Source organism: Podarcis muralis, chromosome 14, assembly GCF_964188315.1.
Source record: "Podarcis muralis chromosome 14, rPodMur119.hap1.1, whole genome shotgun sequence".
In the NCBI taxonomy this organism is placed as follows: Eukaryota; Metazoa; Chordata; class Lepidosauria; order Squamata; family Lacertidae; genus Podarcis; species Podarcis muralis.
Window position 1 is genome coordinate 45,092,414 of NC_135668.1, and position 18,826 is coordinate 45,111,239.

Consider the following 18,826-nt stretch of genomic DNA (forward strand, 5'->3'; position numbering starts at 1 on the left):
ATTATAGGTATGAATGAAGGCAGGTGGGTGAGAACCAGCCCATTTTTGTTAGGCCTCACACATATCATATAGAATTGCTTTGCTTACTAAAGCTGCTCAGGATTTGTTAGATGTTGAGAGTGGTGTCTATTGCTTGTTTTGGAGATAATTGCATATAATATGTGTCCTTTTAAAAATTCATCCCTTTCCCCCTTGGATTTAAATAATTTTGCTCCTTGAAGCAATTGCAATGACTTATCTTTGAAGCAATGTTTGTTTGTTTGTTTGTTTGACTGACTGCTTTTTGTAAGCTGCAAAAAGGTTTGTCCAATTGTTTGTTTTATAATACAGGATGGGTATTTTCCCCCTGCCCCCCTTTCTTTTCAGGTCACGAACAAGGATTTTGCATGATGTGCACCATGCAAGGTCACATCACCCAGGCGCTTTCAAACTCCGGCAATGTCATCAAGCCTATGCCTGTCATAAATGATCTTAGACGTAAGCGTTTATCTTCTTTGACATCTAGTATGCTTTAAACTACATAGCGTCTGCATGACATGTAAACCACAAAACCCACCACAGCGTAAAGCCATATATTGTAGCCTACCAACTTTCCTAGCCTTGCCGTCTTAGGCAGGCAACAAAAACAGGAGGGATGTTGTGCCCCGATGGGTTTGAGTTCAGTTTGGTAAGTTGCAGGTTGTGTAAGCCTGACTTTTATATCGGGGTGGGGGACTCTCAGCCCACAGACCAAATTTGGCCCACCAGGCCATTTTCCAAAACCATGCCCACACCTGATGTCATATGTGATGTCAGATGTGGGCTGGTAGAGACGTGGCTGGATTGACAGCCCCACACAGCCATTGCCTGGGGAAAGCAAGATTGAACTCTTTGCATCAGCTGACATCAGATGGGTGGTTCCACCCACCTGTTAAAAGTTGGCCTGCTGGGTGAGGGGAGGTAAAGATCTGGTCTGCTGGGCCAAAATGTTTTGCCACCTCTGGTTTAGGTGATATATTCAATGTAACTTCTTTCTTTGCATATTAGGAATAGCAAAACATTTCCGTTTTGGCAATCAGGAAGATGCACACGAATTTCTACGGTACACCGTTGATGCTATGCAGAAAGCGTGTCTGAATGGTAGCAACAAGTAAGTTGTACCTGGAGTAATACAGCCCCACCCCCCGGAACTATTACTGTGTTTGTGAAATCTCTTTTGACCTAAATTGTCTACTTCTGTGATTTGTTTTTAGATTGGACAGACATACCCAAGCTACCACATTCATTCATCAAATATTTGGAGGATACCTAAGATCTAGAGGTAGGTTCCTAAAACACCAAGATCTTAGCGTATTGTTGACAATCTGTCTTGTTTGAGTGCTGTTGAACTCTGGCTTCGATCACTGTATATTATTCTAAACTTCTTTTTTTCCCTTTCAGTAAAATGTATGAACTGCAAAGGAGTTTCAGATACTTTTGATCCATACCTAGATGTTACATTGGAGATAAAGGTATGCTAATTTGCAAAAAGAAAAAGCTTTGTTTAAATCTCAAACAGCAATGCAGTTTGGTTATATTAGGAATGTGCTTTTCTACTCCAAAATATAAGAAATCTGCCAATGGGGTTAGTTCCATTCCATTTCAGTAAAGCTGGGCGGCGGGGTGTGTGTGTGTGTGTGCGTTTTACAGCCCAGTGGCCACATTCTTTCATGTACAGCTTTCTGGGAGCCACATGCAAGTGATGGGTTGGGACCAGAGGCAAAAATTGGATCAGGCAGCTATGTGACACTTAACTTTTCACAACAGATTATGTTGTAGCAATAGTTAGCAGTTTCTGCCCACACAGCTCTTCATCCTCCATCCAGGCAAGCAAGAAGCATTGGATTGTAGCCAATGCTAGTCCTACTCAGAGTAGACCCATTGAAAGTAATGGACATAGCCAGGATTTTTGTTAAGGGGGCAGAACCTCAGATATGTATTGATTTAGGAGGAAGTTGCCCCCTCCCCCTTGGCTATGCCCATGGACACAGCTAACAGATGGCTTAATTTCCACGGGTCTACTCTAAGTAGAGCTTAATTGGATACAATCCATTATCACAGTTCAAGAGCACATTCCAGCCAGACAAAAGCACTTGAGGTGAGCATGTGAGAGTCCCGTGGGCCAGACAGATACTTGGAGGGCCGCATTTGGCCCCAGGCCTGAGAGTCCCCATCAATCCCCACAATGAAGGCTTGTACTGCAAAAACTGTCTTCATCATTGCGTGCATGAAAAGTAAATGTTTCCCTGTAACACGAGACCTACTTCATTAGACCAAAAGGGCCAAGTAGTTTAGCATCTTACTTCCCACAATGACCAACCAGATTGTTCCAGGAAATCCACAGGCATGGCATGAATGCAAGAAGGCAGCCTCTTATTGCCTTCCCTGCCAGCAACTGGCAATCAGGGGTATCATCTCCCTCTCAACATGGAGGGTTCCATATAGCTGTTGTAATTAACAGACATTGACAGGTCTTTCCTCTGCGTATGTTAGTGGCCATCAGCATACCTTGTGGCCGTGAGTTCCGGCATTCTCTCCCATTTCTAGTGTTCTAGGGTGAGCTTTGCTTACGAAGCAAAAATGAAACCATGCACACACAAGATGGAGCTGTTTTGGGGGAACCCCAAGGTTTGGAGGAGTCAGAGGAACTCAGAAAGAGCTCAGTGAGGACTGAGCATGCTTATTGGCTGTGGAATGCTGACTGACTGTTGCGGGAGGGGAAACAGAAAACTGGGAGAATGGGCAGGAGCACTCTGCAGTTTTGTTGCAGGTCCCCTTGGATAATTTACTTTTTTATTGTTTGAAGAAGTATTTTCTTCAAGAAGTACTTCAAGAAGTATTTAGGTGGCATGCCCCCTGCAAAAATGGTTTTATGCCGTCGTTTAAAAACATGGAAATGATTTTACAATGTTTGTACTTTGGGGGATGATAGATAGAGATGACTTTGGAATGCCTAATTCACTGATTTATTTAATGCATTTATTAATGCATTTGCTAGTTGGAAGAGTGTCTCCCTTTAAAATGCACTGTGAAGATTCTGCCATGAACTAGAGTTAGCTTGGAATAGTTTTATTTGCGACGCTCACTTCAGTTCTCCTCTTCTTCTTCTTTTTCTAGTCAGCTCAAAGTGTTAACAAAGCTCTGGAGCAGTTTGTCAAGCCAGAACAGCTGGATGGTGAAAATGCCTATAAATGTAGCAAGTAAGAAGAAATAAATTTAACGTTTCTCTGTAATAAAATACCAATTTGTCATATGAATCTTACATAGTTTAAAAAAAGAGTTTGGCTTTCACTTAATGTGCAACTGCAGGGCAAAATGGCATTTGCTAAATTATTTATCCCTGATATTTAGTGATCTGTGGTGTAGCAAGCTTTATTTTGACACTTGTTTGCGTATTAAAAGCAATCCAAATTCATTGAGGACAACTGGAAGTTGTATTTTCTCCTCCCCATTCTCAGAAGCAAATGAATGGGGCATTTAGAAGAGCAGCTAAAAAATACTGTTCCTGGCAACCCTGAAACCATTGGAGGAGAAAATATCTTAAACTGTTTTTCATAAAGCTTTTTAAAATGTTTCCAGATTTTATGTCGTTGCTGCCCTGGGCTCCTTTGGGGGTAAGGGTGGGATATAAGTTGAATGAATGAAAAATAAGAACAGCGCTGGCTCCAGGTTTTCAGAAGCCCATGGATCTTCTTGCCGTTGTTTGGAGGCATTGCTGGTCCTCTGCATCACGGTTGGTTGCAAGACAGGGCTAATGAATAAGCAAACAGTGGCACCTTTCCTTCTCGCCACTGTTGTTTCCTTGCTTGTCCCCTCTGGCCCACAGCAGGTGACAAGCAGCTGGCAGTGAAGAGGAGGACAGGAGCCTGGGGTTTCTCGTCAGTGGGCCCCTGCTGTGGTATGGGCCCCCTGTCAAGTGTCCAACCACGCTGACCTTTGACATTGGCCTGGTTCAAAGGGCATGTGGGAGGCAGGAAATGGCAGGGGCATTTTATTTTCTCTTTGCCCCAACCTTCTTGAATCTGCTGTTGTGAATGGACATAATTTATTTATGAAAATCTGAGCCTGCATATACTAGTTCAAATAGGGCAGGCAGTTGTTTGAACTTCGGGAAATGGGATAACACCAAATGAAAATAGCCTCGAAAGCTGAACTGGGTGTCCTCTGCTTATGTTGTAGGTGTAAAAAAATGGTTCCTGCATCAAAGAGGTTTACAATACATCGGGCTTCAAACGTACTCACCTTGTCCTTGAAACGGTTCGCAAATTTCAGTGGTGGCAAAATTACAAAGGTAACACAGTGCTACAACCGGATTGGATTTTATAGCCCCAGATATAAATATTGACGCATGTTAAAATGCATTCTGCAGCCTGGAAGCAAATATTGTGAAGGACGATATAAAAATGGTTTTATATCCTACTACTAGTGATATAGTACAGGAACAGCAGAGTATAGGTTTAAAAGCAACACAGAATGTACATATAGGTGTACATCTTTTCGTCCAAGTTTCTAGAAACAAAAGTTGCCTTCAGCAAAGATAGTGGACACCTGTTGTATCCTGACAGGAATATCCCCACAGAACAGAGGGGGCCACATTAGAAGTCCAGCTCCAACCTGCTACAGATCAGGCTTCTGATACCTTGGGAGCCTGAAAGAGAAACTGTCCTGCAGAACACAGTGAACTACTAGGGATAAAAGGGATAAGGCAGTTTCCCAAGTAACTTGGTCCTCAGCTGTATAGGGCTTTTTATGTTCATACCAAAACCTTGTTCTGCTGAATTGAGAAAAATGCAAGTGTTTCCCCCCCTTTCATTTCTGTTTAGGAGGTGAAATACCCTGAGTATTTGGACATTCGGCCATATATGTCCCAGCCAAATGGAGAGCCAATTATTTATGCATTGTATGCAGTTTTGGTACATACTGGTTTCAGCTGTCATGCAGGACATTACTACTGCTATATAAAGGTAAATATTATTTATAAGAGTCACGATACAAGAGGAAAAAGGAATGGGGAGGGAAGAGGAATCAACTGTCCGCTACTGGTTACATTAAACTATGTAATGTGGAATTGTCACTGCAGGAGAGAATTCTGGGAGGGGAGGCACCAGCTAGCAGTGGAGGGAACCTTGCAGTCACCTCCTCCCTCAGATTCAGCCTAGTGGATTGGCTGCTGGTGGAAACAGTTCTGGGAATGGAGGAACTAAACAGCAGCTGATCCCAGTCCGGCTGACAGAGGGGGCTCCACTCTGTTGCCTCTCCCTTTAATGCAGCCAGTTTTTTAAAATTCCATTTAAGAATTTCTTTTCCTTCTCTTTGCACTGAAGTCTTTGCTCAGTGTGTTTGCAGGCAGGCACTTTTTGTGATATATCCTCCTTTGGCCCCTTCCCGTAAAAAGGTTGTCCTTTATCCCTCTTTTTTTTGTCCTTTTGAAAGAGGCCCATTGTTGTTGCTTTCTAGATGGGGCTTCTCTTCTGCACTGCTGAGTCTTAGCACTACCCAAAAACCTCCCATTAATTTCACAGCACCATAGAGTTGTAAAGGAGCAAAAGTCCAGCTAGTCCAACCCCCTGACCAAAAGACAAAGACAAGCCTACCTATGCAATCTGGATCACAGTTTGCTGCAAAGGAAAGAAAGTGCTTGTGGAGCCGAGAGCTCCAGAGGACTCCCAGCAAGTAAGTGTGGAGGGACAATGTGTTGGCAATGGACTGTGAAGCCTTGGGTTCAAATCTCCACTCAGCTGTGAGACACTTGCTGATTGGCCCTGGGCAATTTCCTCTTTCTTTCTTTCTTTCTTTCTTTCTTTCTTTCTTTCTTTCTTTCTTTCTCTCTCTCTCTCTCTCTCTCTCTCTCTCTCTCTCTCTCTCTGTATTTGTTTCTGTTTTTGTTTCTCTCTCTCTCTCTCTCTCTCTCTCTCTCTCTCTCTCTCTCAGCCTCCCCATCTGAAATCCTGGAGAGCTGCTGCCAATCAGTGTAGACAATACCAAGGTAGATAGATCAAGGCTTGGTATACGGCAGCTTCCTATTTTCCTATGTACCTGCCTCATAGACTTGTTGAAAGGATAAATCATGATACCCCCATGTATACCTTTCCCAATTCATTTTCAGAAGAATAAAATCAGGGGTAGCCTTACCATTAGGTAGACCCATATCAGACCACATAAGCCAGAATTAAGGAGATGGCAGTGAGGAGTTAGAGGGCAGAGCTGTATCCCCTAAGCTAGTCTGCTGTCCTCAGGTTACTATCCCATTGCTAGTAATATTCAATTGCCACTGTGGTCAGCTTTGGTATGGGGGGGGCATGTTTCATCCTTTGCCTCAGCGGCAAAATATCTTAGGTGTAACACAAAGGTAACACATGCTAAGCTAGGTAGGGGAGGCAGATAAAAGGAAGGACATGTTCTCTTCCTATAGAGACATCTCAATAGTCCTCTTGCAGCCCTCAGCTGCTGCAGAATACTTGCATGTTGTAATTTTAGGTGTTTGCATCTGTTTTAGCTGGGCTGTTAGGAGGTCATTGCACCAGGACAGAGTGCCAGGGATGGTTTCAGCAACTAAAAAATATATTGTGTTCCATGTCATAAGCAAGGCCACTAGCAAAAGCAAAGGGCTGTTTTTCAGTGTAGTGGTTTTCACGCTATGTTTCAGGGAACTCTAGGGTTCTTTGGAAGTTTATTAGGAGTTCTTGAATGAGAAGTGCAGCAAACGGCAGACAACTAGGACATACTTCCTTGGAAGACAGTTTGTCCACCACTATTTATTTTCTCTTGCAATGTTCAGCCACAAGTGTGTGTGTGGGGGGGTATACTTTCTGTTCATGCAAGACAACTATGAAGCTCAGTAGGCCTGTGACTTGGAATTCCACATGGTCTCTGAAGCAGCTCTCAGAAACGTTTGTGATCCAGCTCTGTGAATCTGCCACCCTGAAAGAAGAGAGGGGTGGAAATAAGTGGTGTGGGTTTTCTGGATATATATTTGTATTTACTAAAAGTTTTCACGCAAACGTAACATGACATTACAAACAGAGAGAAGACAACACAATTTCAGTAGAGTCGAAATACTAACACAGGAGTGCTGATTAATCCATAATGTTGAGGTCATCATACAAGCCCAGGGGCAAGTTGTTCACTAAACAGTTAGGCATGTGTTTGAGGTGGTGTCAAGTTGTTTTCTTTAGTAGGTATTCAGGTTTTCTGGAAATTTTTTGAGTTGGGAAATTTTCCTGTGCAAATTACTGGCCAATTTGAATCAGAAAATGTTCTGATGCCCTAGAATGTGACTTAATTTATCATGCTTGTTTTACTTTTATTTAATAAGAGGAAATTTAAATCGCTTTGACTGCGATGCTTGCCTAGTATTTATTTGCATTTATTTTCCTAGTATTTATTTACAGTTGGCATCTGTTCATTATTAACACTGAACTTCTGAAACAGGTTTTATTTTTGGTAGGAAAATGAAGCATGGAGGGGGGGTGGATTCCACCCTGCATCTGTGTGATGCCAGGAGGTTGTGATTTGTGTTGCTCCCCTAGTGTCACTACCATCTTGTGTGTGTTTTCAGTGGGTTGTATCCACCTAAAAAATTGTGTGTGTGTATGTGTGTTTGTGTGTGGAGGAGATGGGACTTCCCCAGCCTCCCTTCCTCCCATCCCTCTGGAAAATATTTAGGGATGGTGTGCAGGGGGTAGATGGAGAGGAGAAGTTTTGCAGAAGTTGTTTTGTGTGCAGTGATTTAGATGTATACAGCTCAGTGTAGGCAAGGCTCAAGTGGGCTAGAAGATGCTGCAGGCAGGCTGGAGCCCAGTCCTGGATCTCTCCAAGAAAGGTTGAGGGCAGGCTGTCCCTTAGAGACCCAACAGCACTGGGAAGGTCAGGGTTTTGGATCCCTGCATTACCGGGCTGGGCTGGTAACAAATTGAGCCACAGGGGTGAAAGGCATCTGGGTGAAAACAAGCAGACATTCAAAGTAGACTGGTAATGACTTTAGACACATGTTGTCCATCCTGATAACAAACACAGCTTATGTGTATTCAGATCGCTTTGACCATCATGCTTTAGAATACATTTCTGTCTGCGCTGTTGGGGGTCAGCCTCATCCTAGAACTTCAGAAGCATCCTGCTGTGGCAGTACAAGGAGGACAAGGAGCGTAGGTTTTTTTGCACTCAACACCTGACTCTGGCATGCCAGCATATCAAATGCTGCTCACTTGGCATTCTTGTCTCCTCGCTTGCCTGCCTGTTGCTTCCATCCCTGTCTCCAACTGGGAAACCCCGCTGCCAGACACCTGAGACATGAAGGGAAAGCTGCACAACCTCTTCTGTCTCGGGCAGTCACCTGCTGGAGGTGGTAGGGGCAGCAGCAGCAGTTGCAAGTCTCTGCATTCAGTTTGCCATGTGCAGTTGGTGTGCAGACATGGAGTTCACAGGGCAGTGAACATTCTTCTGTATCGGGTGGCAGAAGGGGGTCTTGGAGGTACTGGTAGATCTCTCTGTGCTTGAGGGTCAGCAAGGGTCTCTTGACTATCAGCAGCAGGCTTCCCCAGCCTAGTGCCGTACAGTTTGTTTTAAACTACCACACCCATCAGCCCCAACAAGCATGGCCACTGGTCAGGCGTGATTTAAGTTGTAGTCCAACAACATCTAGACATCAGGTTGGAGAAGCCTGCCCAGTTAACAAAAGCAGGTAGAAATGCACATTTTTAAAAGTTTATTTTTAAGCTTTTCTATAAAATATAAATTGTTTGCCGCTCTAGTTTTGTGTTGGGATTCCTGATTCATAGTAACTCAAGTGCAGATCCTGGTTTCTTTAATTCATTGTGTGGCTCATGGAGTACACAGCGATTCGGATAGTTGGCTGTACTTTCAGCGCCACCGTTTTACTTCTGGTTCTACCACTGCAGCCTCCAGCCTCTATTTCGCACCTGGCTCCAATTTGTGGACCTTGAGATTCTAGTGAAACAAGAATACTAAACAAGGTCGCTAAACCTTGAAGTCTGGCCACCACTGCTCTGTAATTGATTTTCAGCCTGAGCTGTAGCATAAGGAAATTTGACTGTTGTTGAAGCAATACAAGGTTAAGGACTAATTGTAATTGGATGGTGGCTGGGTGAAAAGGGCCCTGCTCATTGTAACTGTGTATATAATCCTATTGCTTTCTCTCTGAGCAGGAAAGAGAAGCAGCTGTCTGTTGCTTGGATACACAGGAAAATCCTTCTGTTGTGTTCCTCTTAGCCCGTTCCTTGCCTTGAAGCTGGTTGTCATCTCTTATTGTTTTGCTGCAGTAGTCTTGCCTCTGCTCAGATTCCAAAGCCTCCTCACAAATTTCAGCTTCACTTGGTTTTCATGTTCCTGGTTCAGTTGAAGGTCAGATTCTACGGAGTGAGGGACCACCTTTCCCAACATGTGCTTCTGTGGGCCAGACCCTGCTCCCTTGTGTTTTCATTGCATATCAGCCACGTGGAACTGGGCCTTAATTGTCATGGCCACAGGGCTGTGGAATCTGTCCTTGATGCGGGTTTAGAACTGTTCTTCTGGAAAGCGTATAAAATCCACTTATTCTGGAGTTCATTTGGTCGACTTGGTGGTAGCCTTTTCTAATTTGACAGTTGTTGACTGCTAGATTGCTGTTTTTCTGTGAGCCTCCTCACGGTGTGAAAAACTGATTCCTTAAGCCAGGAATGAGGAACCTGTGGCCTTTCAGATGGTGCTGGACTCCTAACTCCCATTGATCCCAGCCAGCATGGCTGGTGGTCAGGAAAGATGGGATTGAACAGCTTCTGAAGGACAACCGGTGATGAACTGCTCATATGCAAGGCTTGCTTTCACACGCCAGAGGAGATTAAATGGAAGATTCTACGTTTAATATTAAACCACAGTTGCCTGTTATGACCAGACGTGGAGAACTCCCATGGTTCATAAACCATGGTTTGATCCTGGTTTGTTTGAACTAAGTAGACTTCAAACAAGAATGCCCCGAATTTGAGCTTGACAAGTAGCTGTGGTTAGTCAATCAGAAATGGATGCCTCTGATCTCTTCTTCCTGATATGTGATCTTCAGCTTGCACACAGAATCCAAACCAGACGCATTGTCTTTTGCCTTGACTTGTCTTTGTCAGTAAAAGCAATAATTTATAAACATCATTATACAGTTAGCAGGGTATAAAATTAATCTACAAAAATCTGTGGTACCAGCCTAAACAGAGTTTAGGAATTCTTGGACTAGCAAGTTGAGAAACTAGGACTAGTTTCTGTGGCAAGAAAAATCAGTAGGTTTTTTTGGACTGGTGGCACTTGGCTATCTGGCAATAATACCAAGCTAAGTAAAAACATTTTTTCCCTTCAGTTAGCAAAATGGACTCCAATTTAAAATGCTGACATGCTTTAAAATGTACATTTCTAGGTAGAATAAACGTGATCAAGATATCTGTTCCCCCACAATTCATTTTCTTATTTTGTAATGTACCAGTTGTATTGTCAGTTAAGGTGTTTGAGTAGCCGAATAAACACAACAGATTTATTTGTGCTGCCAAAAAAATCTAATTTCAAAATCGTACAAGACTCTTGGGGGGGGGGAGAGGATGATTTATGCTAGACACTAGAAACTTCATACTAATCCTCTGAAGTAAGATTGTTCGAAAACAGTCTGAAATGCTGTTTTGTTAGTAAAATTAGCTGTCAGCTGCAAGTCCCAGGATGCATTTATTTCAGCTATTGAAATATAGCATCCAGCAGTATCTTGGATGAAAAATAATGTTTGTCTCTTGTGGTGATAAGCCTGAACAGTTTCATCCTGTGTAACTGCCTATGTCTTGTCTTTATACTTGATCATGTTTTTAGCTTAACTGTCTGTAGCCCTTAGTTATTTTCCTTTTTTCTGATTACCGCTTCGATCATTTCCTGCATGGTGACATGCCTTGAGTATCTCATCAATATGTGATGTGGTGGACTCAATTCTTAGCAATAAAGATCCCCCCTAAGTGGTCTAGTCACTATAGGCATAGCCACTTGCAGGCACCACACACACAAAAACTTGTTCACAACCAGCCTTTCTCCCCTTATGGTTATAGAATAGAATTATAGAGTTGGAAGGGACCCTAAGGGGTCATCTAATCCAACTCCCTGCAGGGTGGCCATCTTTGTTTAGGGAAGAGACTCAACCTGGGCATGTGAACAGAGGCTCTGAGCATGGGCTTCCTTGTAGTTACTGCTGTTGCTGGGAAATGTACTGAGGTTTTAAAACTGTGTAAGCTGATAAATACACAATGGGTTTTTATCAAAACAGGAAGGGCAAGGCCTCTGCTATTCCCTCGAATTTTTGGACTCGGTTAAAGGGGCAAAAAACAAGAACTCTGAAGGTATGTTATACCTGGCAGAAATGAATGGAAGAAGCCAGATTTGTCTCAAATGGTGAATTCTTTAAGCTGCTACATCTCAAACGTTTTGCACCGAACCCGTCTGAAATGTGGGCAGTGTGCGGCACTTAACACACAAATAACCCTCTCTGCCAAATTTCAGACAGTTGGGACAAATCTTACGGGTTTTATTAACATAATAATGTCCAGGCTTTATAATGGTAGGATGCGATTTGACCTATCCAGCATTACTGTCTTGTGCCTGTAGAAATGTGATCCTGCCCTTCTGACGTGGAATAATTTGGGAGGACTAAATGGCTAGTATGGACTGTGATAACTTCAGAATCGTCCTGTTTTATTTGTTGCACTTAAATTCTTCCTTTTCTCCAGTGAGCTGAAAGCAACATATGTGATTTTATCCTAAGAATTCCGCAGGTAGGCTGGGCTAAGAGAGTGACAGTCACAGCTGACTGATGATTTGAACCTGGGTCTCCCTAGTCCAAGACGTATGTGCACTGCTGCACCCCACTTCCTATGCCTTTCAGTAGGAACATACCATGGACCCTCCAGATGTTGCTGCAGTGCAGTTTCCATCATCCCAGACTGATGGGAGCTGGACCCAGCAACATCTGGACAGCCACAGGTTCCCCATCCCTGCTACGGACTTCTAGCATAGATCTTGCTCAAAAGGAAGCCTTCTCTAAAACATGAATCCTGTGGGCATTCCTCCCGTTCCTTTTGCTAACCTGCCAAACTTTACGTCATCTCCACATTTAACTACTAGTAGTACAGCAATATGGTGCACTTCTTTCACATTTCTTCCACCGGAGGGCAGGCTTTCTCTTGCTGCCTGGTCCCAAGAGTGCCATTTTTCAATTAAGATTGGGACATTTTGTTTCTAAATATCATAAATCCACTTGATGTTAGTGCTTTCCAGTCCCCTGTCCCTATGTTAGAATCTGGAGCATATGAAATCAACCACCTACATTGCTCAGAAGCGTGAGAAATTATGAATATAAATTATTCAGTGTATACTGCTGCTGGAATTTTGATGCGTGAAATTAAGTACATCACACTGGGAGACATCAGTGGATATGGCGTATGGTAATATTAGGTGCACTTAGCAGCTCTGTTTATGTTGATAATAGGGTACAGTTAACAATTATGCCTGTTACAAGGTCTTACAAATTATGTGGATGCATGGAGCAAAAAAGTTGGACGGAAAAGATGCCAAAACTTGAATGCATTATTTGGGGGCAGAAGAGAGATTATGGTTTCCTGGCATATTATAAACAGTCTACTTAAGCTATTTACTGTCCCTTAAAAAATATATTTAGGAGATGGATGAACTCTTAGTCAGCTTTTAACTTTTCCACTTTACTTTCTCTTTCAACTTGGCATTCTGAAAATTCTGATCTCAAAAGTGCCATCAAACACACAAATTTCTCTTCCTGCTTCTATCATGTCTGCTGGACATGATACCTAGTATGCTTGCGAGATGGAATAATTTGGGAGAACTAGCTGGCCAACATAGGCTGGGCTGCTTCAGAATTTGGTCTACCTTCCTATGATATCTCAGGAATTAAATCCCTTGCTCCTCAGCTGTGTGAACTTTCCCCAGGACCTTTGTTCCATTTTGCAGGCACTTCTTTGGTCCTGCCACCATCTGATATGGTGGGCAGGTACCTGGCAGAAGAAGGCCTTTTCAGTTGTGGCACCAAGACTTTCATGACCCACTGGGTTTTTAATGGAAAGGAGATGTAGAACTGTGTGCCATCTGCGTTATGATGACAGGACATTCCAAAACTCTGGATGATGTCCTCCCAGCGATTCCGCATGGATGTTAAAGACTACAAATGGGTGTGAGCAACACCTGGTGGGGAGGATGGAACCAGAGTCAGAACTGGCACAGGAGCTGAGCCAAGGAGCGCAGGAGATTAATGATCTTGGAAGGGAGCTGTTAACCCAGCAAATGTCCAGAAAAGACATAGAGACTGCCATCTCCATCTCTGTCACTGCTTGCAGTGGCGTCTTTGTCCTCCTCCCACGTAGACCCTTCTAAATAGAGCCCTGGTGATAGAGCTTTCTTGGCAACCAGATGAACGTTCCTCTGGTGACTTTGGGACTTCCCATTAGCTCTATTGCCACCTTCGCTCCTGAGGTCTAAGTTTGGTGTTGGAGAAATTGGTGATTAAGGCCGGACTTAAAATGGGGAGACAGATGAGGTGTCTCTTAGGCTGCCCTTGAGCTACTGTGGGTTCCTCCTGGTCTTCAGCTGGGGTAAGGTTATCTGCATCTTCCTCTGCAGAGGTCTCTAGGATGCTTGTTAGATGGGATCCTGCTACTAGGGGATAGAATAAAACTATGTGGGGCAGGCCTAGGAGGCCTGTAGCACCACTTCCAGGAAGTGCCCACCATTCATCAGTTCCTTTCAGCCACATCCTAGAAAGGCACTTCTAGAGATATTATTGCCAATGATATTGAAAGTTGCAGAGGTCCATCGAAATAATACTATTTATATGCTGCCCATCTGACTGGGTTTCCCCAGCCACTCTGGGCAGCTTCCAACAATTATAAAACTGTGGTGAGACATCAAACATTAAAAAGTTCCCTATACAGGGCTGACTTCGTATGTCTTATAAAAGTCAGATCGTTGTTTATTTCCTGGACATCTGATGGGAGGGCATTGAGCTACTAGTCCACCAAATGTTTTATTATGCTTCTATATTTGTTGGAAGCTGCCCAGAGTGGCTGGGGCAACCTAGTCTGATGGATGGGGTACAGATAATAAAATTATTAGTATTATTATTATTAAATGTTCCTGGACTCTTAGCTTCCATCAGTTGCAGGCAGAGGGTAATGGGAGAGGCAGCCTTTTTTTCTGTAAACCGTTTTGAGATGTGTGTTTGTTTTACAATCAAGGGGCATATAAATTTCATGAAATAAATATCCAGCAACATCTGGAAGGCCGCCAGTCCCTCATTCCTGATCTAGATAATCACATCGTCCTAAAATACCTTGAGATGTCACTGTGTGCTCAAGCACTGTGTAAAAACACTGCCATGTTGTAACCAGTTGCAAAGATGACAATAACATTTTCTTCTTCTTTTTTGCAGGCCAGTAACGGGCAGTGGTACCAGATGAATGACTCCACCGTCTCAAACAGTGACATCAGGACTGTATTGAATCAACAAGCCTACGTGCTTTTTTATATCAGGTATATGCAAGTTGATTTCCCTTGCGCTATGCCATTGTTAGTTACATCTAAAGCCTTTTGGTTTTTGAGAAATTATTCCTAATTCAAGGGCTGAAATTGGGGCAGGCAGAAAGAAGGTCTATCTACTGGTAGAAATCTGGGTGGTTTGCCATAGATCGGAAAGGGTTTCCGACTACCAAAGATTGTAGCGACAGCAGGAGCAAGCAAAAATGTGCTGGTTTTTTAAAAATGTGCTGATTTCTCCTGCCTTACTTGTCTCTGAAGCACGTGTGCTAACTGCTGTCTTCCTCACCAAGCCTTCCTGTAACTGTTGGCCAGTGTTAGTACATCTGGTTCAACCACCTTAAAGGCCACAACTGTGTACTTGGCTCCAGTTGGTAGACATTGGGTTTCTGTTAAAAAAGGAAGATTTCCACAAAGTTGAAGTTTACCCACTCTTGGCTTAACTTGAAGCCTGTTAGCCAGACAATTCTAGTCACTGGATACAAATGCCCTTCTGCACTCACGGACTCTTCGGCATCTGGCACACGGATTTTGGAGGAGCTGGTTCAAGCAGAGACACAAACCGACCAGCACTTGCTGTTTAGCCAGTTGGGTAACCTAAATTGGTTGACATCCCTCCGCAGTCATTATGGGGTGTTGCCTTGCAAGGAATGAAAGCAGTCTTGCAAATACGTCAAAAGCATGTTATCTGCCTTCCCTTTTCTGTTCTTTGGGCAACTTGTGTAGCAAGTCTGCTATGGTGTTTTGGCAGCTGCTGCTAGCCATAGCAGTGTGGTGTAGTGGTTAGAACGTCGACTAGGACTGAAAGCATGATAGACAAATAAGTCATAGGAGCCCTAGGGAGAATTTCATGGTAGAAATAGGTTTGTGCAGAGAGAGAGAGAGAGAGAGAGAGAGAGAGAGAGAGAGAGAGAAAGAAAGAAAGAAAGAAAGAAAGAAAGAAAGAAAAAGAAAGAAAGAAAGAAAGTCAACAAATGTGGATCAATATGTCTTTTATTTGTTAGGTCCCATGACATGAAAAATGGCGGCGAACACATTCATTCCGTTCACACTCCTGGGCAGTCTTCTCCTCGACCTGTTATCAATCAGCGGGTGGTCAATAAGCAGACTGCGCCAGGGTTTATTGGACCACAACTACCCCCTCACATGATTAAGGTACTTCTCTCTTCTGAAGCCAACGGCATAAAGGTAGCAAGTTAGGCAGCAAGGGTTTACTGAAATCTTGTAGCTCTAAAAGTTATTGTAACTGCTCTGTGCCTCTTGTTGCAATGCAGGTGAAACACCTGGAAAGTAAATGTTGCAACATTTACAGAAATTTTGCTCTCAAACAAGTACAGGCGTACCTCGGCTCCCGAAGACCTTGGGAGCCAAAGTTCCGGCTCCTGAACGATCAAAAACCGGAAGTGAGTGTTCTGGTTTTCGAACGTTCTTTTGGAAGCCAAACTTCCTGCAGCCACTCAGAAACCGCACTTTGAAAGTCGAACAAACTTCCAGAACGGATTCTGTTCGACTTCCGAGGTACGACTCTAATGGGACTCTGGGTTTTCGATACAACAAATTATGTACATTTGTTGCTCTAATGCAGGGGTAGGGGATGTATTTCAGTCTGAGGGCCGCACTCCTTTCTGGGCAGCCTTCCAAGGGCCACATACCAGTAGGTGGAGCCAGATATGAAAGTGGGTGGAGCAACAAATATAAATTTTGCCTTTCTGCTGTAAGCTAGTTTCTACATAGGCTTCGCTTTCTCAGAGGATTTCTTTTTCATTCATAGAATTCGAATCATTTGAATGGAACGGCATCCCTGAAAGAAACTCCCAGCGGTTCTGTGGCAATCGCTAGTAACGTCACCCTCACCAGGCCATCTTCCGCTCCTCCGGCCATGTCTATCCCAAACTGGACGATGAACAGGCCTACCACCGCCGCCACTCCCGACCCTTCCAAGAAGCAAAAAATAACCATCAGTATTCACAACAAGCTGTCCGCTCGCCAAAGTGTCTCTCACTCCAGCTGCACCTTGGACAACCCCAGCAAGCCTGCCCCATCCTCGACCATTTCCAGCCCTGCTGCTGTGCAATCTACCTCAAGCGCACCTGCCGTCTCGGCTCCTAACCAAGTCCCCAAGCAAATGCCTCCGAGCGAACCTTGCTCCAAGTTGGTAGTGAATGGCAAGTCCAAGCTGAACCCGAGCACGTTGGTCCCTTACGGGGCAGAATCTTCTGAAGACTCCGACGAGGAGTCCAAAGGACTGGTGAAAGAGAACGGCCACGCTGCCCCTCTCAACGGCATTCTAGCTGAAAATGCAGCCAGCGCATTGGAGGGCTCTTGTTTGTCGTGTCACAACGCCGAGAAGGAGGCTCCGCAGCACGAAGCACCGAAAAACATTACCGTTCTTGTTTCCATTAGTATAAATGATACCCCTAAACAAAACGGACAGATATGCAACGATTCCACTAGCCAAGCAAAGCCTGCTAAATCAGCCGAAAACCCGTTCTCCAAAGCAAATGGGTTGCCTGGGAAAGTGAGTATTTTTCCGCTCCAGCTTCTGTGGCTCAGTGCAGGTGTGATGCCAGCTCCCTTCAAACCATGGCCTGCAAAGTCTGTGGTCTAGGGTGTGGTCTTGAAGTCCCATGATGCAACAGTGTTGTTGGAGCTCGGAGGGTCTGAGTATAGTTGGGGCCTGGATGAGAGACTGCCTGGGAATCCTGTGCACACAGCTTTGTGTTCTATGGAAGGAAGGCTGGATACAAATAAACTTGAAGCTGTAGATAGCAAGACCCATGCTCCTTTCCTTCTGCACTGTGGCATGAATTCTTTCTCCCCTCTCCCTTTGTAGATCTTACCTGTGCTTCGGCATTCCATGATGCTAACAGTGGCGGCTAGCGCTAATCAGTTTCCCTCTTAACCGGGGTTTGTAAATCCACTTCATATTCCAGCTGGGATGGGAGTCCTGGTGCAACCTTAACCATGGTTGGCGCTGGTGTAGACAACCACGGCTAATCTAGGAAGGGCAGAGGTTATCCATCCTTGCTGGTGAGTGAGCATTTCTGGGGCCACTTCCCAGATTCCAAACCACCATTCCGTCTGCATCGGACTTGTGGCTTATCAGCATGGCTGTGGGGATACCCCACACACCTGCCATTGCATTATGGCAGCTTTCCACAACCTGGTACAACTCCCATCAGACACGGCTAGCATGGCCAAAGGTCAGGGATGACTGAGTAGTCCAAACCATCCCACAAGTGAAGTTATTGATGTAAGCCAATATAGGCAGAGTTGGTTGGGTTGTGTAATTCATCTAGATGTAAATCAAAACATCTGGAGGGATGGCAAAAGCTGGTGTCATTTACTCGTACTGCTCGACTTGGATGAAGACCTTTGCTTCTTATTCAAGGAGTGCCAAAACAGCTTCAGTGAAGTTTGGAGGCACCACATTAGCAAGCCCTTAGCAATACCAAGCTCAGCAGACCAGGGGTCTAACTCTGTATAAGGCAGCTACTTAAACTCCTTTTGCTTTTTTCTAGTTGGTGTTTGTTGAGCATGGTACTTGGTGGGAGCCAGTCTTAGCTAATACGCCTCTTACCCGTGTGAGGAAGGACAGCAATTTGTTTCTCACAAGCACTTAAAGTAATTGTTGTCCCTATTGGTTGATACTGCATGTTAACCTTATTTGTTTTCAATAATAGGGTGTGCCTACAGCTTTGCCCCCAGTCCCTGAAGACAGGATCTTAGACTCTTTCAGATACAATCAACTGAAAACCTCATCGGAGGAAATAAGGTAAAACACATGTGCTTTTTCCAATACGCTTTCCTTCAGGCACAGTATATTGCTGATGCCTAGTTCTGTAGGATCTGCAGCCATTTGTTTGGAAATAAGTGCAGGGTTTGTTTAAATCAGAACTTAATCTTTGGGCTCTGCCTTCTCTTCAACAACATCTGGTGTTGTGCACCTTATGCTAATATACTCCAGAAAGTAGTTCTATATAATTGTCCTGAAAACGGTCTAAACATGATCTCTCTTGAGATTTCTAAAGCTTGGGCAACATTGAGCATTTAAAACAGGGATGGGGACCTTTGTCTTTCCAGATGTTGATGGACTCCAACTCTTATCAGGCGCAGCCGATAATGGGCATTGCAGTCCAGCAACATCTGGAAGTCCACATTCCTGATGTAAATTAGTGACCCAAAGACTTCGTTTAAAGACAGAGTGTATTCCGTGGCTAAATAGAATTGTAAGAGCTAT

At 44.0% G+C, this 18,826-nt stretch overlaps 1 protein-coding gene across 5 annotated transcripts in view; it reads left to right on the forward strand.

Moving 5' to 3' along the window:
• Positions 1-18,826, forward strand: part of USP42 (ubiquitin specific peptidase 42) — a 36,854-nt gene that overhangs the window by 10,307 nt on the left and 7,721 nt on the right. For all 5 annotated transcript variants that reach the window (XM_028706860.2, XM_028706862.2, XM_028706863.2 and 2 more), the window contains exons 4-14: positions 367-477; positions 1,027-1,129; positions 1,233-1,300; positions 1,420-1,490; positions 3,136-3,218; positions 4,198-4,309; positions 4,842-4,982; positions 14,483-14,583; positions 15,591-15,741; positions 16,358-17,104; positions 18,270-18,361. In XM_028706860.2, the coding sequence (XP_028562693.2) occupies positions 367-477; positions 1,027-1,129; positions 1,233-1,300; positions 1,420-1,490; positions 3,136-3,218; positions 4,198-4,309; positions 4,842-4,982; positions 14,483-14,583; positions 15,591-15,741; positions 16,358-17,104; positions 18,270-18,361 (1,780 nt within the window). The remainder of the gene's footprint in view (positions 1-366; positions 478-1,026; positions 1,130-1,232; positions 1,301-1,419; positions 1,491-3,135; positions 3,219-4,197; positions 4,310-4,841; positions 4,983-14,482; positions 14,584-15,590; positions 15,742-16,357; positions 17,105-18,269; positions 18,362-18,826) is intronic.